Source organism: Prunus persica, chromosome G3 (assembly GCF_000346465.2).
Source record: "Prunus persica cultivar Lovell chromosome G3, Prunus_persica_NCBIv2, whole genome shotgun sequence".
Classification (NCBI taxonomy): Eukaryota; Viridiplantae; Streptophyta; class Magnoliopsida; order Rosales; family Rosaceae; genus Prunus; species Prunus persica.
In genome coordinates this window covers 22,082,816-22,105,482 of record NC_034011.1, presented here as the reverse complement: position 1 = coordinate 22,105,482, position 22,667 = coordinate 22,082,816, and the positions used below count along the sequence as shown (strand labels likewise).

The 22,667-nt window shown below is 38.5% G+C and overlaps 2 protein-coding genes across 3 annotated transcripts; one reads left to right on the top strand and one right to left on the bottom strand.

Moving 5' to 3' along the window:
* LOC18782171 (zinc finger CCCH domain-containing protein 13) lies at window positions 3,559-8,807 on the bottom strand. Of its 2 annotated transcripts, none has more exons than XM_020559357.1 (11): window positions 8,637-8,807; window positions 7,142-7,252; window positions 6,847-6,883; window positions 6,498-6,642; window positions 6,337-6,393; window positions 5,783-5,880; window positions 5,593-5,664; window positions 5,265-5,485; window positions 4,632-4,831; window positions 4,058-4,264; window positions 3,559-3,889 (listed from the first exon to the last, which is right to left on the bottom strand). In XM_020559357.1, the coding sequence occupies exons 1-11, from the start codon at window positions 8,761-8,763 to the stop codon at window positions 3,845-3,847; spliced, it is 1,320 nt and encodes a 439-aa protein (XP_020414946.1). In that variant the 5' UTR covers window positions 8,764-8,807; the 3' UTR covers window positions 3,559-3,844. The 2 variants fall into 2 exon arrangements, with proteins under 2 accessions (XP_020414946.1, XP_020414947.1); XM_020559358.1 differs by having other exon boundaries at window positions 6,847-6,880; window positions 8,637-8,788.
* LOC18782764 (traB domain-containing protein) lies at window positions 8,879-12,348 on the top strand. Its single transcript, XM_007215416.2, has 9 exons — window positions 8,879-9,438; window positions 9,542-9,589; window positions 9,704-9,763; window positions 9,832-9,915; window positions 10,038-10,142; window positions 10,653-10,766; window positions 10,875-10,975; window positions 11,521-11,632; window positions 11,879-12,348. Exons 1-9 carry the CDS (start codon window positions 8,977-8,979, stop codon window positions 12,005-12,007), a joined length of 1,215 nt encoding a protein of 404 aa, XP_007215478.1. The 5' UTR covers window positions 8,879-8,976; the 3' UTR covers window positions 12,008-12,348.

The window sequence follows — 22,667 nt, the reverse complement described above, 5'->3', positions numbered from 1 at the left end:
TGCATTCTTACATGGAGACTTGGAAGAAGAAGTATATATGGACTTACCCCCAGGATGTAATTCAATTCCTGACAAGGAAAATCAAGTTTGCAAGCTCAGAAAGTCATTATATGGATTAAAACAATCTCTCAGGGCATGGTTTGGCAGATTTACTAAATCTATGAAGAATTTTGGATATACACAGAGTAATTCAGATCACACCCTATTCTTGAAAAGTGATGAGTGAAAACTTATTGCATTGATTGTTTATGTAGATGACATAATCGTAACTGGAAACGACACAGGAGAGCAACTAAAGTAATTTGTCTCAGGAATTTGAGATGAAGGATTTAGGTGATCTGAAGTACTTTCCCGAAATCGAAGTAGCAAGGTCAAAAACAGGTATATTTTTGTCTCAAATGAAGTATGTAATGGATCTACTCATTGAAACAGGAATGTTTGGATGTAAGCATGCTGACACACCCATTGAGATGAATCACAAGTTGTGTGAAGACGTGGACCAAGAACCAACCAATAAGGAACAGTACCAACGCCTTATTGGAAGGTTGATATACCTGGCACACACAAGACTAGATATTTCATATGTTGTGAGTGTTGTTAGTCAGTTTATGCATTCACCCAGTGTTTCTCATAGGAATGCTGTTGATCGAATCTTAAGATACTTAAAGTCAGCCCCTGGGAAAGGATTATTGTTCTAAAAAAATGGAGATCTTGAAGTTGTTGGATATACAGATGCTAATTAGGCTGGCTCCATTACTGATAGACGCTCTACTTTAGGTTACTTTCCTTTCGTGGGAGGTAACCTAGTCACTTGGTAAAGTAAAAAATAAAATGTGGTTTCTCGGTCTAGTACAGAAGCAGAGTATCGAGGAATGGCTCACGTAATTTTTGAATTACTATGGATCATAAGACTATTGACAGAATTGGGCTTCACGCCAGAAAAGCCAATGGAGTTACATTGTGACAACAAGTCAGTTATTGATATTGCCCATAATCCAGTTCAACATGATCGAACCAAACATGTTGAGGTGGATAAACATTTTATCAAAGAAAAAATTGAGAAGAAGACCATCTGCCTACCATTCGTAAAATCAAAAGATCAACTCGAAGATATCTTAACAAAAGCTGTTTGTGGCAGAGTATTTCATGACTTACTTACCAAGTTGGGCATTGGTGACATATATGCACAAACTTGTGGAGAAATGTTGACGTGAGTCTCCTAATTAATTAAGGGATTTACTTTCTTATTCTATATAGTTGACAAATCATTGTATAATTAAGAGATACTATCCTAATTGATTACTATATCTATTTCCTTGTAAAGCACTCATGTACACTCCTATATATACCTCCTTATGGAGAAGAATAAAACCTAACCCAAAGTATTCAAACTATATTCATATTTTAGCAAATACTGTATTCCACAATTAAAACAATAGACTTTCGTAAATAACCCGATATCACCCAATCCATATACTTTAATAATAATCATAATAATATTAATTAATGATAAATAATAACCTTTAGAGATCCCATATCCTCATTAACCATATTGAATCAATTTTCAATCAAAACTCACTATACAAGAAATTCCATATTAGAAGAATGAAGTACACTTAAAAACAAATGTCCACTTATTTACTAATAATCATTGCCGAGACACAAGACTCACTTTCACAACCGATAAATCAAATATCCAATGCTAATTCATTCCATAACTTCAATTATCAAACTAATATTCAAGAATTCCATACGATATTATAAAACAATCTCATATTTCCAACATAATCAACATAACTCAAATAATAGTCTGGACTCATAAATCAAGGGTGAAACTATCTCAGAAGACTCACAGTCAACCGAGGGGTCAAACTCCCCAAACTTAGTCAACCAGGCCTATGGGGCCCACGACCTTAGATTCCCAATCTGAAAGTTTCTGAGTTCCACAAGATTTATTATACATGTCCTGCAAGTTTGGTCTAAATCGAAAGGTCGGATCGCTCGCGATCGGACGGTTATCATTTTGCACAAACTTTAAGTCATTCAACCGGAGTATCCGGGACTCCGAGTCACGATCCGCGAATACCTACACGATCCTGGAGGTGCCTAGATCAACATATTTGAAATTGGAGTCGATCCAACAGTCCAAACATATTGAACCCGGATAACGCCTAATATGCGTAATTCGATCGATAGTCAAACGATAACAAAATTCAAATTCGAGCATACCGTCGTGCTCGGGACGACATGTGAATCATTTTAGGATCAAATGGGTCACCCAAATAGTGTCCACCCCATCAATACATATACCTATGTGATCCGAACAACAAGCGAATCAACTTTTGTTCTTGGACAAAGACCAAAAAGTGACCGAAACTTATCGAAAACACTAGTTGAAAACCGGCTAAAACTTTAAGTTGTAAATTGAGTTTGAGTTTCAAAACACAAAAATCGATCCTAATCAACCCAACCATCAGCTAGAGAACATTGAGAGGATGAGAAAGCATACCTAAATCGACAAATTTGGTAGCCGAAATTGCCGGAACGAAAGTAGGAAGTTTTGAGTCAAAACTGGCAGCTTTTTGGTATTTTCAGGCAGCAGCGGTGGGGATGGGGTGGGATGTAGAGAGGAGGTCACGGTAGTTCTTTTGGTACCAACCCCGTCAAGATTGGTGGCTGGAAGTGGTGGTGGCAGCCACAAAACCGATCAATTGTGTAGGGGGCTGTTTTCGGGGGAGAGAGAAAAAGAGAAGGAAAAAAAAATTGGGGTTTTTAAAAGTTGAACTTCGAAATATTTACGATTATGCCACTAGGCTTCTGTAGCTCGTAACTTTTTTGTTAAAAAGTGACGAAATTAACTCTATCCCAGAGAGCAAAATTGTAATTTTATAATTTATTAAATTAATTAAATTAAACAAATACTTAAATTTGGGTCCGGATGTCATATAAGCTCTCTCTATCTCTCTCTTTGCCAACGAAGTATGTAAACATACATCTTCATAATCTTTCAACATCTGCTTATATTTACTTGTAGAGATTTTTTGTTTCTGATGTGCAGGTTTGGTAAATAAATAAGATATGCCTCTAGGAAGGCCAGAGATAATACTAGAAAATGCGTCAAAGGGAGATTTGTAAAAGCTGGTGAAGAATATGACTGATCCCCTGGTGACAAGGAATTTCTGAGGAGAAGATAGCAAAGAAGAAATGTAGAGCGTGTTTTTTTTCCTAATCTTATAATTAAGCGTGTATTATCTAAACCAGGGTGTGTGGGTTATATTCGTTAGTCGGGTAAGGAGAGTATTAAAAACCTAATCCGTTTAATATAGTCCGATAATTAAATAATACAAGTTGACACCAAACAACTGACATGAACTATTTACTCCTACCCAAAGTCTAATACAATGTACCAAACATACCCTAGAGTTTCTCTCGCTGAATTTGACCTTTGCTCAACTGTTTAAGGCCAAAGCCAAAAGACTCGAGCACAAATGTAAGACGTTTGCTGCTGATGCAAGCAAAGAGCTTGATCAGTGCTGCCCTTATTTGGGCAGTGAGTGATAACAAAAACTTGTTCTATTTATGGAACGACCAAGTAGATGAACCCACACCATACAAATAAATGAAGGTTAAGAAATACTTAAGTGAGTTATCAATTAACGAAAACAAAGGAAAACTGTAAGTCTACCAAATTTTGTGTACATTCTGCATGCTCATTCACTAATCACTCCAACTATTTGCAAACAAAGAGATTAATCATCCGACCCTGCCAAATACTTGATCAAAAATTATTTTCTCACTGTTAAATATGATTAAACGGTTAAACGACATCAGCTTGCACCGTCTCCTAGTCAGCTCCCTGCACATCTATAATCTCATCATCCCCCTCATACTGCATGCAAAATGGGACTCTATCAGAAACCAAAATAAATTGACAAAAGAGAGAGATACAAGCTGCACAGCACTGACTGCATATTCTCATACCGCGCAGTATGTTCTTATTCAAAGAGAAGAAGTGCATAAGTAAGAACTTCAATAAGCAACCAGAAGCAATAATTACCTGTGAGTAGTTAATTTTAGGGATTGGAGGTGGAGGAAGTGGTAATGAAAAGCTCACGTTCTCATATGCAGCTCCTTCCTCAATTTTACCAGAAGCTTTCCCAACCATCTCAATTTTATCCTCTGGTTCAATTTCAACTTCTGTGTCAACTGGGTGAGCCGCCATGCTAGTTGAGGGTACAACAGGGGCTGACTCCGAAATCTTCAACTGCGCATTTGTTGTCCAAAAGATTTCAATGCAAGGATAAACATTAGCAGTGCGTTTATACACGCATATAGCTTTTGTGCAAGAATAGAAAAGGTTAGCCGTGTGCTGAAAAAGAAGACCAAGTCTGGATGCCATTCGAGAAAAAACATTTTTAACATACAACAGGCAAGATTAACAAGTTAATGTAAGATCTAAGATCTAATGACGTCCAACTTTTTGAGAGCATGCACCAATGTCAGTGGAGTTAGACTCAATTGTGAATTTCAAATTGCCTAATATATATAGGTTGTGGCTTTGGCAAAGATTATGTCATCTACAATTACATACTAATTAAACAAAATTCCTCTAGAAAGTAAAAAAGATGCACCATATCTGCAGAGAGGATGCTAGAGGAAGCAGTTTTTCTCCTATCATGCTTGCCTTCGTTTGCTAATTGCTTTGGACTGCCAGTTGTATTGCTCACTGCCTCATTTTTTTTGTCAAAATTTGATTGAGCAGGGTGTATGTTCCACCGAGAGAGCTTCTTTGGTCTGCTTGATGTGGTCAGATGTCCTCTTGTTGAATGAGCTGGCATATATCACAAGAGTGTAAGCGCCAACAATAAAAACCATAACTGTGGTAGCCATTATGCAAACAACTTCAACAACATAGTCAAACCATCAAAGAGCTAAAGAAGTCTAAATATATTCATATTTGTTTAGTAAAATATGAATAAATTAGTAACGCATCCATGATAAGCGATAATATCAATAAATTAGTAAAATCCACATTTGTTTAAAAAATGAGCTAAAGAAGTCTAAATATATTCGAGAGAGAAAATTAACAACTATCCACAAAAAATGAGACTGTAAAGGGTTTTTATGATACTAAATCAGCTCTCAACAAACAAAAAGGAGGTTCAAATCTAAAAGAGAGTGATAGAGAGAGAGAACGCGAAAACTCAATCCCTATATATTTCATAAAGTCTACAAAATCCTATACATGGAATGTCAATACCTACCACTTTGTTTTGATTCTTTGGCATAATCCCTAATAGCTTCCAGCCTCATCTTGCTTGGAGAAGCATCATTCAGCCGCTCATTATGTGGGGTTACTGGAAAACCAGTAGTCTCACCATCACCATCACTAACAATATTAATGCTCGAATCCTCTTCATTGACATCATTTCCATAAATATCTAAGGCAAGCTGATCTCCCAACTTATTAAGTCGGACCTGTGATCTACAGATTTTTCATACAATTAATCAAATTGCAAGAGCTCCACAAACTCCAATAATGATTGAATGCAAAAGCAACCAGAGGATTTTAAAACTATATTAAAACCTTGCCTCTTTAGTTGATCTTGTATCCTTGAATTACGAGAATGTGCTTTTACAAACTTCTTCACTTTGGAGGAGATCCTGAATATTTTGAAATCCCAAAGAAGAGGAAGAAAGAACCGGTCATCAGTTAGTAAGACTTCAGTAAACATACTACTCTGTAGCAGACGATACAAATTCCTTATAGGATCTTTAGTACCTCTTACAGTCCTCTTTCTCTTTGTATAATTGAGCCTCAAGCTCCTTAATTTTAGAAGTAAGACTATCCACTTCTTGAGACTTCTCTTCCAGGTAGACCTGAAATAACAAATGCATCACACGCCAAAAATATAACCAATCATCCCGAAGTAAGCAGACAGTACAATACAAATCATCCCAAAGTAAGCAGACAGTACAATACAAATGAGAGACAAAACGAAAGAAAAGACAGAGATAGAGTATTCCAAAAAAGAGTACTCTATAACTGATCTGGAATGCTTTAATACAACATTCTACTCCCACTATATTAATGAAAGTAAAGTCGTGTATGAAGAAGATATACCTAAAATAACTTGCAAAAGATAACAGCAAGAGAGATTAAATACCTTTTTACTGACTACAGTATGATGTATCATTTTCACAAACTTTTTTTTTTTGTCAAGTATTTTCACTAACAATGTACAAAATAAGTTGCGCAAAAGACCTTGTAATTTTGGGATGTAGGCATTTACATAAATGAAAACCAATAATAAACATTGAATAATTGGAACTGACCCCTAATTGAGATCTGCGGTGATCAAGCATGTTGATCTCTGACTGCAATTGCTTTAACTGCACCGAGTTCCAAGGAAGAATATCAAAATATAATTTCAACCAAGATTAGGAAAGCATTTTAAATGAACTCATGATGATAACCTTCGACCAGAATTTCAGACCTGCTCCTCAAGAACACCTCTGGAATTTGCTTCTTTAGCTTCATGTTCAGTCTCATTTGAAATTCTCAAACTTCCAGAAATATCACTTTGGCCATCCAAGTGTTGTTTCTTCCTTCGTTTGCTGTTACCGAAGGAATATTCAAAACTAAAAACAAGTGCTAAAGTGTCAGAAAAAATTAAAGTGAGAGAAAATCTTTGGTACTGTTTATAAGAGATTAGAAGGATAAATGCTCAATATGCGGCATCCACAAAGCAAATATATATGGAAACAAATTCCCTGCAGTAATCAAAGAGGTAGAGAGTGAGACAATAATAGAGGAGAAAGTTGCAAGGGGATCCATTAACTTACTTTTCTCTCTCAAGGGACCTGGATGGACTATGTTCTGCTGTTTAATTTCCAAAGAAATTGTAGGAAAAAAAAAAAAGAGAGGAAAAGATCAGCCAGAATTTAGGAAGAGAAGTAAAAATATTGCTAAATGAAAGTCAAAAGTTCTGTTCGCCTTTGAATGGTGGTCAACCACAACAGTCAAACTTTACCAACTGTTAAAAAAAGGGGACTATAAACCAAAATAAGTTCTATAACTAAAGAAAGGAAAATGTGGAGAACAATACAACAGAATAATTATATAAGAACGCTTCCTAACCACGAAGTACATGTCGGCCTCTTGCATCTCTCTGTGGTGAATACCTTCCCCGTGGAGAATACCTTCTCTCAAGCTTATCCCTCAAATCATCACCTCCAGAGTCCCGCCTACCTACAAATAGTAGATTTTCTGTCAAACAGATCTAAAAACTATTAATTAGTGTGTCAGAAGAAACAAGGAGACCGCCCATTATATGATAATGAGGCTAAGCTTACCATTACACGGAATAACATGAGTAACATAATAATGAACAGTTATGTTGAATCCTTGCCAGTTTCAAAGGGGCCATAGAAACTACTGCTCTCATATAAGAAATAGATATAGTAAACCCATGTGTGAGCTTACAGATAACCTTCATATATCAGAGAAGCATTGGATAGAGGAGAATTGGCATTCCCATCATCTTGTTGAGCAATAAGGATGAGATGCAATCAGAAAGGTCAAGAGATTCGCCAAGGTTCCATGTAAGGATAAAAGATATAAATTATCTGAAGCACCCGTAATAATTTAGTTTCTTCCGCAAGAACTCCCATAAAAGATTCTTCTCCATCCATGAAGTCTCTTGACAATATAATTCAAGAAGACAAATAAAAATGCCATGATCTCCGTGAAATTCACAAACCGCAGAATTCAAGTGGCAAATAGAAAGTATGGATATTCACCAAAACCATCTTGGGTCTCAAGGCTAGAGAAGAAGATATATTCCAGAACTACCTAATCCATCATAACATATCAAAGATGAATCATAATGACGAGGTTCCCCACAGGAATACCACAATCGGAATTGGCTATAAGTTAAAACATAAACCACCTAGAACAATTCATCCTGAAGAATCAGTACAGTGACCTTGTTACTCAATATGAACTTGGAATTTTGGCGACACCAACACAGCTGACAATGCAGCATCTCTCAAGAGGAGATTTTGATGGCAGCTCTAACCGCTGAATGACTAAATCTGCAATTTTTCTGGAATAATACTTAACTCCCGAGTCCTTAAACATATGTGGTCCCATTTGCTCCATCAGACGAAAATAATATCCAAATTGCAGACACAACATAGTTTCAAACAAGGGAAGGATTACATTAGATGATCATAAATTGCAAGACAACTTGAACAGACAGAAAGAGAGCATTGAATCACTTGAATTCATTCATGTAAGCAGAATTCAAAGTAAATAAAGTAATTTGAAATGGAGCATATTGTTTCAAGTAACAATCAAAATCATGAACAAGAAGTTAAATGGTAGACCTTTTCCACTCACGAAAAACATGCCAACATGACTTGAAAGCAGTAAAAACTTGCTCTAAATTACAAAACTTGACAGTTAATTACAATCAAAGAAAGGGTTTATAATTGTTGAGCAAACCAGAAAAAAAAAATCCCAAAAATTAAAAATGAAAAGAAACCCAACTGGCAAAAGATAAGCCAAGCTTGTGACTAAATCATTGAAGATTGAAACAAAAGAGGAAAAGAGGCAAGAGGAGCAAAAATACCGTCAAAGGAGCCCGAGAAACGACGGAGCTCCGCTTGTCCGTGAGCAAAGGAGCAACTTTCGCGCGCACATCGCCCTCTCTGATACAAAACACACAGCTTCGTCTTGAAAAGCTTCCTCTCCACCATCGCTAACCAAAATAAACTATCCGAAGTCGGCTAGAGAATCACAGATTAAGCTTAAGAGCTAAGTTGCAGAGCAAAGTGAAGCCCTTCATATATAAATACCCGTTTAATTTCTCACCGTACACGTGTCGCAATCAGAATATATATAGCAGTACTATTAACCAGTGAGGTACGGTCAGTCCCCAGTTTGATGAGACCGCATTGGCACAAAGTTTTATGAATCGGTCGACTCGCCTGGTCACCCGACTCTACTCGCCCGAGTCACCCCGCTTCTTCCTCTCCCTGCGTCGTTCTCCGAACACCCTCTCTCAATTCTCGACCCTAAGGAAAGCCAGATTTACAGCCTCTGCCACCGCCAACGGTCCACGTCAGCCCCACCCGAAACGGCCCGCTATGGACCCGCAATCCCTCGTGCCCGACCCGCCGGCCGCCGAGAATTTCGTCCACGTCGAGAACCCTACGATTGAAGACCTGTCGGATAGCATCGTCGGTGTCGATGTGCCGAGGGACGAGTACGACGACGACGTCGTTTCGACGAGCGCTGCGGCCGAGAGTTCAGACCAGAGGAAGGTCCTTCCGGAGGAGCTGTCGAGGAGCGTGGTGGTGCTCACGTGCGAGTCTACGGCTGAGGGTGGCGTTTGCGACGTGCACTTGGTTGGAACGGCTCACGTTTCGGTGGTAAGACAATTTCGTGTTTGGTTGGTGAGAAAATTCGAATCTTGCAGTATACGTTTCGTTTGGAAATGAAAAGCTGTGGTCTTTGGTTTGTGTGTGGTTGTAGGAGTCATGCAGAGAAGTTGAAGCAGTGATTAGCTATTTGAAACCAGAGGTGCTTATCCATTTCGAAACTTGCTTACTAAGGTTCTGTTGAATTAATTCTGGCAATTATGTCATGAAATCGTGTTAAATTATAAAGTTTATGGAATTTGTTTGATGAATGTAGGTTGTCTTCTTGGAGTTATGCTCCAGTCGGGTGGCTGCACTTACTCCTCAGAATTTGAAGGTCTGAATCTGTGGTTGCTCTGCTTTTCCAATAAATAAAAATGATTACCAATACATTTAGTTCATCAGGTACCGACAATGGGCGAAATGATAGAAATGTGGAAGAAAAAACATAATGCCTTTGGAATTGTTTACAGCTGGTTCCTTGCCAAGGTATGAAAATTTATGTATGATTTCAGTAAAGTTTACATCTTTGATCCAACTATACTAGGCATTATTTCCATATGTTGTCAGTATATTCAGGCGGTGTAATTTTTGTGTGAATTTTCTGTTAGGTTTCAAGTAAGCTTGAGGTTTTTCCTGGTGCTGAGTTTCGTGTAGCATATGAAGAAGCAATGAAGTATGGTGGTAGGGTGATACTTGGTGACCGCCCAGTGCAGGTATCATACATTATACCTTATCCTTTTGATGCCCTGATATCTATCAATTGCAGCCTGCCCTATGCGGCCGCTGCCACCCGTTGACTGAAGAAATGCTTATTACCTACACAAGTAATTTTCATGTGTAATGAAATTTAACTGTATGCATTTTGCATCTCGAAGGCTGGTTATGATGAGATGCCTCCCTATGAAATTCTTTAGCTTTATTTGTTTTGTTGTCAAGATTATTTCTAGAGGATGAATTAACCAGCCTTGCTGAATGTTTATGCCCGAAATTCTCTTTTATGTCAATTCTTTCCAAAGGTTGTGGCATTTCAAAATTCTAATATCAATACATCTTTATTCTGTCTCTCTTCTTTGTTTCTTTGCTTCGCTTTTACACCGACCCTGCTATGCTAACTTAGCGTTCTGTAGGCTGCCTTCCCATAATCTTATCTACTTTGCTTCAGACCTTGTATTATTTTCCTAGGCAAGAACTACTTTAATATGACTTGCGATCGGCTGAAACAGATTACATTGCGAAGGACGTGGGCAAAAATGCCACTTTGGCATAAGATAAAACTACTATATTCATTCCTTTTTCAAGCAGTCTTTCTACCAAGTCCTGATGATCTGAATAAAATGGTAAGCATCTAAGGTAGTATGCTCTTGATTCGGTGAAAAGAAACCACTTTTTTATGCTTCTAATGTTTAGTTCCTTGTGATTACTGATTTGGTCTTGCTTATCTTCAGCTAAAGGAAATGGATGATGTTGACATGCTGACTCTTGTGATTCAAGAGATGAGCAAGGAGTACCCAACTCTAATGGAAACACTCGTACATGAGCGAGACCAGTAAGTATTCATCCGAGTTACTCATTCTATCAAACTAATACTAAGATCGAAAGATGATGCCACATCTATTACCTGTCATCCTATCAAAATATTCTCTTCTTTTCTGCCATTGTATCTTCAATTTCTTTCTGCTGGAATTGGTACTGAAAAGTCAAAGAAACAGTGAGTGTGTTTGTCAGTTCCCCTTGCATGGAAGACATGTAACAACTTGATCACAGAGGTTTAGGTAGTAAATAAGCTCTAATGTTAAGTATTTGAAATTATCCAAGTACAAGCTCCATGTATGCTTGTGGAGGTTGGAGAGTGTAAATAAACAAAGGTTTCATTTTGCTTTGTGGATTTTATCCAAATTCACCAACCCAACTGCAACGTTAGAGTTGATTAATAAGGGCACCTATTTAGTAAAAACAATTGTATAGAAGCCTTACTAAGAATCGCATACATCTGTACAGAGCATCTTTGGGGAACCTGTTATTCAACTGCAATTTTGGACTTTTAGTTCTTGTGCATAAATTCTTATCGCTTTGTTGATCTGATTCTAATAGGTACATGTCATCTACACTCCTTAGAATTGCCACCGAGCATAGTTCAGTAGTTGCAGTGGTGGGAAAGGGGCACCTCCAAGGAATCAAGAAGCACTGGAAGCAGCCTGTTGTGGTTGGTTGATCGTTCCTTTTTCCTAAATTCTTCATGTAGAACAAGTCCATGTGCACCACTCAAGTTTGCAATGGAAGTGGTTGCGCACACAATTCAGGACCTTTACCTATCATGGCTCCTTAGATTTGCTTTCTGATTTCTCATTGATTGTTTCTTCTTGTGTTTCACCAAAGCTGGGTGGCAAGTGTACGTTTCCTATTACTTATCTCTAGATTTTCATTCTCTGTGTTTGACTATGTATGGCAGGTCAAGGATCTTATGGAAATTCCTTCACAGCAGTCGCTATTTTCCACTGCAAAAGTCCTTAAATCTTTCGGTGTAGCAGTTGCAGGGGTGGCCATAATATCGGGCATCTATCTTGCATCCAAGAAGTAGAGCTCAGAAATGAATGAATGTTTAGGATCTAAATGAGACATTGGAGGGCCCCCAATGTACAATATGTGACTCTTTATTGTTCAGCAAGAACCGAGCACATCCGGATTACCCAGGGAAAACGTACTAGACGTTGGAGCTTTTGCCCTCCCTCTTTCGGAATATAAGAATCCATTTTACTGCCAAACAATTAAGAAAGTTTGCGTTGATTTGCATCCCAGAATTTGAGAATACATGTATTAATCAGAATAACATTGCCTTGTCTTTTTCTTTTTCTTTTGTATACTCGGTTTGTGTTGATTTACCTCTACTTTTTAAGTCGTTTATGCCCTTTTATAATCTCATGAATGTTTAGTGATTTTGTAAGTAAAAGATCAGGTAAGGACACTCTGTGACAAGCTCTTAAAATTTTAGACCAAAATTTTCAATGGTCTCTCTGCGGCACCCTTCATCTTTATTATTAAAATCCTTCTAATATTGTTGGAAGGTTAATTAACAGGCTTAAAGATGAAAACACAAGTCAATTTCTTTGAAGGATTTTAACACAAACGGATGGAAGTTGTATTTCCTCCATAGAACAAATCCTAAACTTGACTTGCATCCCTAAAAAAAACGTTGTGATATTTCATTTCTTACATAATTTTCAAATCGATTGTTTTTTATATTCCGCGACGGACGATTCCATCGTTCATAGTCGAAAAGAAAAGTCACAACAGGATTTTTAGACCAGAAGAGATTCCTTCTTAAAAATATTTCTAACTTTGAATTCCTCTTCTAGTTTTTCCATGAAGATCCCTTCTCTTGTAAAACGATGTCCTTCCAAATTTCCAACAATAGCTTAAACCTTAGGTCCTTCCCAATTGTACATTGAATAATACACCTTAGCTTTGCCCATACAGATTCCACAAAACGTGTCTTTCATATCTTTCATTCATATACAGATTCCAAAATCAAAAACTGTCACATTATAGATACCAGGAAAGGTATCTTTCATATACACTGCTTATTATTTCTTGACATTTGGGTTTTTATTAACAAGTATACAGCGAAGAAATTCATCTTGAGCATTTTTTTTTTTTCTTGTATCAGTAGGTTTTGCAATAATCTAATCTGATATCAAGCACATCAGTTCGAGGGACGAGAAATATGATGTTGATTTAAACTTTCAATTTGCTATTTACCAATTTTGGAACTCAAATTTAATCTACACTTCGGCTCCAACTAATATGTCAAAGTTATATATCATTTCACCTAAATCGGACTATATGAATTGGGCCTTTTTTGAGCAAATGAATTTGATTCAACACAAAACCACCTACAAATTTGAGTTTATGAAATTTTAAATGAATTTGAGTCAAATCCAAATCCATCTTCAAAAACTAAACCAGACAAGTTGATTTGGATTTACACCCTACCAATTCGACCACCTAAATTCTTATGTCAAAAGCCGATTTAACAATTCAAGTGGGACTTGAACAATGTTTCAAGGGCATAGAAATGTGGCAGTTTATCTTGTGTGAAAACGTTCTCTTCTCTAGCCTGCTCCTTATTGCTTGTGGATTTTGTGGATTTCCTTGTGGAGATCTGTTGCTTGTTTTCTCCCCTTCTTTGTGGGTGTTTCTGCTCTCCCCTTTTGTGGGTGTTCTGCTCTCCCATTCGGTGGGTGTTGTTCTCCCCTTTGTGGGTGTTTTGCTCAAGCTCTGCTTGAACTCTTGAGGCTTTATGCCTACGATTTCCTTTATTTACCCAGATCCCCCCTTATTTCTCATCCCTTGTATTCAGTTGTCCCCTCCTCCATCCATTTCCACTTATCTCCCTCACACACTCCATTCAAATCCCTTCTCTATGGTCTTGGTCCTTCCCACCGAAATTTTCTCCTCCCTTTTGATCTGGCTTAACCTTGTGGCTACTTCGGCTAGCTGAAAACGCAATTTCCCGCGCACAACTCTAAAGATGTGTAGAGTTTGAGCTTTTGCTCTTTCTCGGGTGCTTGCACCACCTCCTTCTATTATGTTAATGTTTGTTTGGTTTTTGTGTTTGTTCTGGTGCTTTGTCAGGTTTGATTTGGAAGGTGATGATCTTATGGCTGGCTTCTTTTTTCTTGTATGTGTCTTTATAATACGTGGGATTATAAGGTATTTGGGTGGCGGCTTGTCCCAATGATGTCGTCTCAGGCAGTGGCGGCGGCTTTGTTGAATTTTGGTTAGGGTTCGTTAGCTTTCTTGGCCTTGGTATGAGCTTAGCCTTCTGAGTTTTTAACTTCTTGTTGGTTCTTTTGCATTTTATTCGGGCTTCTGGCATTTTCGCTTCGTTGATGAGCCCAGTTGATTGGATCTCACCTTTTGGTGTATTGTTACGTCCTTTTTGAGTTTTTAATGAAATCCACTTCTGATCCAAAAAAATAAAAAAAACCGAGACGCTTATCTTTAAAAAAATTCCAATTTAAACAAATAAAAAAACCAGAACCATGATTTACATAGTGGTGTTCAAGCAGGATAGATTGAAGACTAATTATTATTATGAATTAACCTAAATTAAAGTCTGTTTATTTAAAGTAAATGTATGGGGTGTTTCCAGGATCCAATGGCATTGAGTATCCATTGATCAGGATGGCCACATAGGTCAATGTAGCGTCCGAGCCATTACATCAGGAGGAACCAATAATCCTCTAGAATTGGTAATGGACGCATTTTTCACAATTTGGTTTTCAATTTCACTAGATTAAATTTAAAACTTGATTATGTTGGAATGGAGCTCAGTGGAAGGAGAAGTCGTTTTGTAAGAATGAGCTCACGGCAAGACCCCCAAATGGAGGTCATGTCCACTGCCCAAAATACGTCCAGTGTTTCACCTCATCATCGCAAACCACAACCCAACAAATCAAAATTTGCGAACTTTAAACCAAACCAAAACTACTGTCAAAAATTTTAGGAAAAATAATTAAAATTCGAGCCTCAGTATATGTAACAATCAGATCATTCACCCTAATTAAGGGCTCACTGAAATCCGCTAAGATAATTAAAAATTATCATCATAAGCTCAACGTAGAGCCATACAAACCCTAACAAACAAAATCAATTTTACAGCATAAAAAAGCCAATAAATTTGAGAAAAAATTTATGGGATCTGCCAGAAAGTCAAAAAGGTAAGATGGGTTACTTCGGAAAAAAGCACTTTCCAAAACCACAGATTGGAAGATTAGAGAACAGATGAAGAGTGCTCAGACAGCCAAGGGTTTGTAATCAAACTTTTGGGAGAAGAACCCAGATCATAAACTCTAGTCCACAAATAGCCTCATCACCGCACACTTCTGATTTAACAGAAAACACAAATGAGCTGCAAAAACAATTGAATTTGATTGAAAAACCCTAGATTTGGGATCTAAGAAAACTTCTTCGGGAAAGGATTAGGGTTTGGGAGGCGTAGAGAAAATGGGATGAGAAGCGTGTGAGAGTTGGGTGGTGTATATAGGCACCTGTTAGGGTGGGAATGGGAAAGTTTGTTATATATGGAAATTAGGGAGCAAAATGGGTTTCGGCATTTTGGGTTTTTTTGTTGGGTTTGGGCCACAAAGAAATGGGCCCAAGAGAAGAGCCTCACTGGAGGTGAATGTTTTGGATCTGACTCCTTATCAAATCGAAGAGTTAATGGACCAAATGAATCCCATTTGTAATTAACAAGAAACCTCAAACCCCATTGTCAGTTCTAATGTTCTTTGTATTATATTCTTGATTTTTCCCAACCAAATAAAAATTTGACATGCATTTGGATCTGATTCCTTATTGTATTCTAATTATGTCTTACAAAATCAATAAACACGGTATTTTAAGAATGGTAAACTACAGTAAACCCCTCAACCTATAGGATCATTTACGAGTCTATACCCGATTTTACGAGTCATTTACGAGTCTAAACCCCTAAACCCACGTGGACAAAAAACTAATAAACAATTATACAAACAAGTAAAATTATATTAAATAATTAATTTTCATTTAAAATCAAAAGAAAAAGAAAAATCATTCTCTCTCTCTCTCTCTCTTTTTGAAAGAATGCAAGAACGCGAAGGAACTTCCTTCGAGCTCCATCATCGTGGTGGCCTTACTGGACCGAATCACAGACGCCAAGGCCAGAATCGCCGCTACGGCCTCGGCCAAATCGGGCTGCTTTCTCCAATTATTAAACTCCTCGATGACGCTGAAAGGCTTGCTGGAAGTAAAACCGGGTTTGGCTTCAACCTCGCTGACGATTGGACCTTGTTCGTCTGGGTTCTGGCAGACGACAACTTGAGCCTGGGCCAGCCAGTCGCTCGTGACGATGTCGTGATGCGCCACCCGGGTTTGGTAGTAGGCTGAGATCTTAGGGTTAGGGCTTTGCAAGGGGTCGGCCATGGATGAGGACTATGGTGGCGGGGAGAGAGTGAGGGAGTCGGGTTTTAAGGCCGATGCGATGTCGTTTCATTCTTGGTCCTGCTTGTCGAGAATGAACAAGGCTGATCTGCAAAACCCAGGTGGTTGGGTCTTCGCAACATGCCATGGGGAATGTTCTCAAGAACTCGCGAGCTCGTCGTCGTTCTTCAGATCTCGCCGGAGCTAGAACAATATTAGGATCTGCAAAATGAGTTTAAATTTGAGGAATTATTTGTGTTTTTTGTGTTTTGATAGTCGTTTGTTATTGGTGATGGATCTGCCTTTTTGGGCAATGTTCTTTTTCAGGTTTATGTTTGTTTAAACTTTATCATTTTGTTCCAAAAATTAATCTTCTTTCTGGGTTTATCAGTTTACCCAGAAACTAATAATTAATCAAGAGGAATTATCTGCAAAAATTAATCTTGTTTCAAATGTGGTAATTTGGAAATCAACGTATCACAGTACTTTACCAATATTCTTCTTTTCCAAGTTTCTTCACGATTTGTATTTCCTAATGTTGTTGTAAAATGGGTTTAAATTTGAGGAGAAGAAGGATGAGCTTTCTGGAGAAGTTGGGGTAGGAGGAGAAGGAGAGAGAGAGAGAGAGAGAGAGAGAGAGAGAGAGAGAGAGAGAGAGAGAGAGAGGTTTGGAGGTGGGAGAGAGGGTTGGCTATGTAGGAGGAGAAAGGAGATTTTTTTTTTCTTCATTTTTTAATGATTTTAATATGATTTAAAATTTATTTTTAACATGTATATAATTTTTTATTATTTATTTGTCCACCTGTAAGTCCACCTCATTAAAAAATGGAACCCACATTTGTCACATCAGCATTTAACAGATTTCCTGATGGTCTAGCTAACGGAGGGGGCAAATTGTATGTTTTTCGCGACGTTGAGTATGTACTCATAAATGTCCCCAAAATTGAGTATGGACTCGTAAATGACCCTATAGGTTAGGGGGTTTACTGTAGTTTACCCTTTTAAGAAAGTATTAAAATTTCAATAGTTAATTGAGTAGTCAAATGATATCGAATTCAAGTGATTTTTTGTATAGATGATCTTTGAATGAATATCTACAAAATAAATAATTTGGATTAATGAAATACAATGTATAGTGGGCTCTACAAGAGTGTCCATCAAATATGAAGAATCCCTCAACCGAAGCTCACTGTATATATATATAGCTCAACTAATTTGAAATTCTTTCGGATCTACATTTTATTGGACCGTGATTACATTTATATTGGACCACAAAAGCAACGAAAACATATGTTGATTAAAGTTTAAGGCAAACATGTCTCTTTACGAGACAAAGTAGCCAAACCAAACATTAGTATATCTTGGATGTAATAATCATATAGACTGTAATGGAATAATAATAATATATTACAAATAGAACTAGCAAGAGATTCTAATTGTCCTACAATACTACTACTAGCCTGGTAGCGGATCTTCTGGTGTGTGGCGGAAATGATGGTGTTGATCTTGTCAATCATTGGTCTGCTCAAGATGCCATTATATGGGGGAGACTTCATTGATGATAATGAAGATTTAGGAGCTCATCACAGGGAAGAGTAGACGTCGAGGTCTATCGTGCCCACAGTAACCGAGGTTGCACCATTGAAGCCATTCACCAACCTAGCTGATTTGTTGATCTTGATCTCCATGCCCATCAGCTAGACAATCAATAGCTGGAAGATGTTAGCTGCGCTACCCTCGTCCACACTTAGTCAATCGATCATGGCATGCATAATCTAAATGCTAATGATGAGGGCATCATTGTGCGGCAGATTGAGTTACATGTTTAATCTTCCTCTCATTTTCCTTACTGGTTAGCCCGAACTCCTCAGAGTCGGCCAGAATTGTAATAATCCTTATGACTTTCTTGAGAGGCTCTTTAGCAATATCGCGGTTCTCTATCTGCTGGATAGCTTTTTTTCACCATGAATTCTATGTAATAGCCTTCTTTGACCAGCTCCTCGAGGTGCATTTTCCAAGCATAACACTCATTTGTATGATGCCCGTATGCCCAATGGAAGACGCAGTACTTGTTGGTACTCCTCTTATCAAGATCTCCTTTCATTAGTGGCAGTCTCCTCAGCCAGGACTTGTCTTTTACTTGAGCCATGATTTGATGTATCAGAATAGTGAACTTTTCGTAGCTCACATCTGCCTAGGCGTCCCCTTGGGGTTTTGTTTTGCCCATAGAGTTGTTCTTGCTATTGAACTTGTCATTTTGCTGACTTGCCAGCTTGGAGGGTTGATCTACTTGCTTGGTAGTTTTTTTGGAGGCGATTCGATCATCATCCCAAAGCTCATAGTATTCCACGAAGACTTCTGCTAAAGTTGGGATAGGAGCGATAGTTAGCTCACGGTATTAGTCATGCTCGATTGGCAAGCCTTTCTTGAAAGCTGAGGATCATCACACTATACGATGTAAGCTTTCTATGCCTTGAACCTTATGATGTAATCTTAAAGTAATTCATCAGGCATTTTGCATTGGTTGAATAGGCGATCAGCTTGTTTCTTGATCGTTCGGTGGGAAGTGTACTCCTTTGTGAAGACTAAAGCCAGCTCTTTGAAGCATTTGATCGACCTAGACGACAGAGTATGTATGTAACCAGTCTTGTGTTGCTCATTGCAAGGTCATTGCAAACATCTTGCACATCAGCACATCCTCAGATTTGTAAAGAATTGTGACATTTTTGTAATGTTTCAGATGGCTCTCGAGATCGGAATCCTCTTTAAATGGATTGAAATATGGTGTTGTGAATCACCTTGGCAAGGTCGCATACTCGATCTTATTAGTGAAATGAGAGTAGCTTACTTGGTTTACCTGCTCGTGCATGGCATCTTTCAAGTCTTCTCCAACATTCAAGTCTCGAAGTCGGTCACGAGCTTCTTGATGTCTTCTACTTGCCAGGCTTGCTGCTCACGTCAGTCTCTCCCACGACGTGAACATCACTGACTGACTTTCTCATTGACTTTCGGGGGTGGATCTCTTTGGATGTCATGCCTGAGCGGCGTATTGGTAGACTGAGTTTGCGATGGATTTTTTATGGCTTGTTTCCTTGTACTGGCCCTTTCGAGGCGGGCCAATAAGCGCCTTTCTTCAAGCACTTCTTAAGGTAGATCATGAGTCTGATCTCCCTTGGGGCCTAGCCTCGCGTGAATGATTCTTTGCAAGCCCAAGCGGGCATGGACATCAGACGCGGGCCCAACCTTTCACGTAAGTTGGTCTTTAAACCTAATCTTCCATAGAGGCTTGATCTGCTTTAACTGGAACCCACGAATGCTTGTGACATGTTAGATACATTTTTGCCCTCATTCTCGTTTGCTGGTTCCTGTTCGACCTACATGTGACCTTTTGAGTTGCATGTCGGTGCATACGTCCGTCTTTCTCTTTTTACCATAGGATCCCGGGCCAAGGTTTTGGACCAAGCTGATGTGCCTGAGGAGATGTCTAACCAAATTATTTTGGTCGTCCACTCTTTGAGCCAGCTGGTTGACCATAAGGCTAAGGTCTGCTTGACTGCTTAGATCTAAAGAAGAGAATTGTATGGACCCCAACGATACGCTTGCTAGGGTTTTATTGGAGGTATATGCGGTTGCATACATCAATAGCAGAGGCAAATGAGGGAATGGACGTAATTGTTCCACGACGGAGCCAAAGTTGGAGGCCGCACCAAGTTGGCTGTGACTGGTGCCTACGTCATGCATTGCTGTGACGCCATGAAGGTGTGCATCAAATCCAACCGTGAGGGAGGTTGATGTTGGAGTCGATCCATAGCTCTTGCGATATCAATATGATCCTAGAGTCGATCGCTAGCCGTTGTGGTAGCAATATGGTGCTGGTCGCGGGGTAGCAAGGAGGCGTAGAGGAAGATGGCGGCGCAATGCTCTCGAGTACGAGGCCGAGATGAGGTGCAACGCCGGCTGGAACGATGATGGCAGCCACTGTTGTGGCGTGTAGAACGTCACTTCGGCCGTGGATTGCGAAGTTCAATTTAATGTCGCACTGTAATGATGGCTCAAACTCGTCTCAAATTATATCATAGTGGCGGTCTTCTCGTGCGCTTACTTTTAACCATGGTTGTTTGGAATGCCTTAGTTGAAGGTGAATAGGAGAAAACAGATTCCTTTGAGTTAAGAGCATGTGTTGAGTATAACTTGTACTCTCAATGAAAGCACCAAATATGTTTGAGCAAAATTCCAAACAGGGCATATCAGGTTGATTCCTCAATCTTCGATCTTCTTTCTCTCTCTTCTTCCTCAATCCTTGCTAAATAAATTGGAGTACATAGACCACACCCGAGGGATGTTGGACAAAGGCCCTCTGATGCCTAAGTTAGTTCAACTGGACTTTGAGAAATATACGACAATAGCTAAAGTGGTCGAAGTTTTCTCTCACAAGGAGACCTGAGTGGCCAAAGCTATGTGTGTATTTGAAGAGGGTGCAGCAAAGAGAAAGGGAGAGGGAAAATTTTGGTAGCGATTAAGTAAAGTTTTCGAGTTATCTTGAATGTCTTGTGTAGCCACATTTAATAACCCTCCTTGTATGCTAGGGTTTTGGGAATATAATCATTTTTTTTATTAGGATTATTCTTTTCCAAAAAGATGATAAGAATTAATCCAAGAGATTTCGTGGAAATTGGTTCGTTGATTTAAGGAGATATTCCTCTATTAAATCAAAGATAATTTTTCTAATTAAATAAGATTTAATTCAGGTAATTAGTTTACCTAAAGAATATTTCTTTTACAATCGTCTTTTTATTGGCCGGCGAAATATGTGTTCCCACAAATAGTCCGACCAATTAAATCCTTATGTCCGATGTTGATTTTTTTTTTTTTTTAAAAAAAACTGAAGTGTTGCATTCAGCAGACAGCAAAGAAACGGCTACAAAGCTGTAGATCAAGAAGGCCCAACCACAAAGGGAAATAGCATGGTCCCTAAGGTTAAAAACCAACCAAATTTAGCAAGGGCTAAAAGCAAAACACTGCTAGTGCCAAAGATAAAACAGCTAAAGGAGTTACATGAGCAAGGACATAGGCAGAGCCTAACACGCATTCATTCCTTCAGCTGGAGATATGGTGTTAAATACTTGGAGGGCAAGGGAGACCATCTTTGTTCAGAACATGGGTCATAAGAGATGGGGGTCTAATGACCCACACTTCCGTGCACATCCTTTCCTTTGCTAGCGTTGCCAAAAGATTTTCATTCGTTGAACGAGGAATCCAAGAGCAATGACAATTAAAAAAGTTGGAAAGTTGCTCTTTGAACTTGCTCAGGATGGGATACAATGTCCAAGCCCCTATGGCAATATTACCATTTAAGCATTGAGTCACAGACCTTGAATCCGATTCTAGAATTACATGTCTTTTCCCCCTCTCTAAAGCAAACATGCTTCCCCAAAGAAGTGCCTAAGCCTCGGCTTCCAAAACCAAACTTGTGGTGATTTGAACTATCTTTGCAGTGATGAACTTATATTGGGAGTCTCTAATTATAATTTCAAGTCCGACCTTGTCATTTCTAAGGTTCGATGCAACATCCACGTTGACTTTGACAATATTTCCATATGGGGTTGACCGGACAGATGGAGTAGTTCGATGGTTGTTCAAACTCAGAATGTTGTTGTGGGTATGGGTAGTTTGGGCAGCAAGGAAATTGGTTACACCACTTGAGGTAGCATAAATTGTCACTTCTGGGATGGTCTTTGGTGCTCAAATACAACATTACACCAGATTTTCCATTTGTTCCACCCACTGGTAGACCTAGAAATTTTTTAGAGGAGGTGCAAAATTGACTAAGTATGAAAAATTGTTTTTCGGAATAATCATTTTATCAAGATAATTTTTGGCTGCTTTTATTCCTTACACATCAAATAAAAAAACTTGATTTTATAGGATTTTAGTATGAAGTATATATTGACTAAATGAGCCATTATGTTTAGCCTAAATCGTATTTTGCACTAAAATCGATTTTTCATATTTTGATTTGGTGGAAATTTAATTTTCTAGTATTTTTATTTGAATCCAAATAGTTACAGTGTAAACTTAAGTAAATGAAGTACTATAAAAATAAATTAAAGCAAAAAGACAAAGACATTTACTTAAATATTGAAAATTGAAATAAGGTGATATGTACACCAGTTGAGCAATCCACAAAATATTTAACATCAGAGTTCAATATAATTGTTCCAACCACGTTACTGCCCCAAATGGGAGCATTAAATTGGGCTCTACGTCCTTGGGGCTCA

Excerpts from the sequence above, each read along its gene's own strand:
- LOC18782764 (XM_007215416.2), top strand. The coding sequence starts at position 8,977 with ATGAATCGGTCGACTCGCCTGGTCACCCGACTCTACTCGCCCGAGTCA. Across the intron at positions 9,439-9,541 it reads GAACGGCTCACGTTTCGGTG|GAGTCATGCAGAGAAGTTGA; the intron begins GTAAGACAATTT and ends GTGTGGTTGTAG. Across the intron at positions 10,143-10,652 it reads TTGGTGACCGCCCAGTGCAG|ATTACATTGCGAAGGACGTG; the intron begins GTATCATACATT and ends CGGCTGAAACAG.
- LOC18782171 (XM_020559357.1), bottom strand. The coding sequence starts at position 8,763 with ATGGTGGAGAGGAAGCTTTTCAAGACGAAGCTGTGTGTTTTGTATCAG. Across the intron at positions 6,884-7,141 it reads AGGCCGACATGTACTTCGTG|CAGAACATAGTCCATCCAGG; the intron begins GTTAGGAAGCGT and ends GAAATTAAACAG. Across the intron at positions 5,881-6,336 it reads ACCGCAGATCTCAATTAGGG|GTCTACCTGGAAGAGAAGTC; the intron begins GTCAGTTCCAAT and ends TTGTTATTTCAG.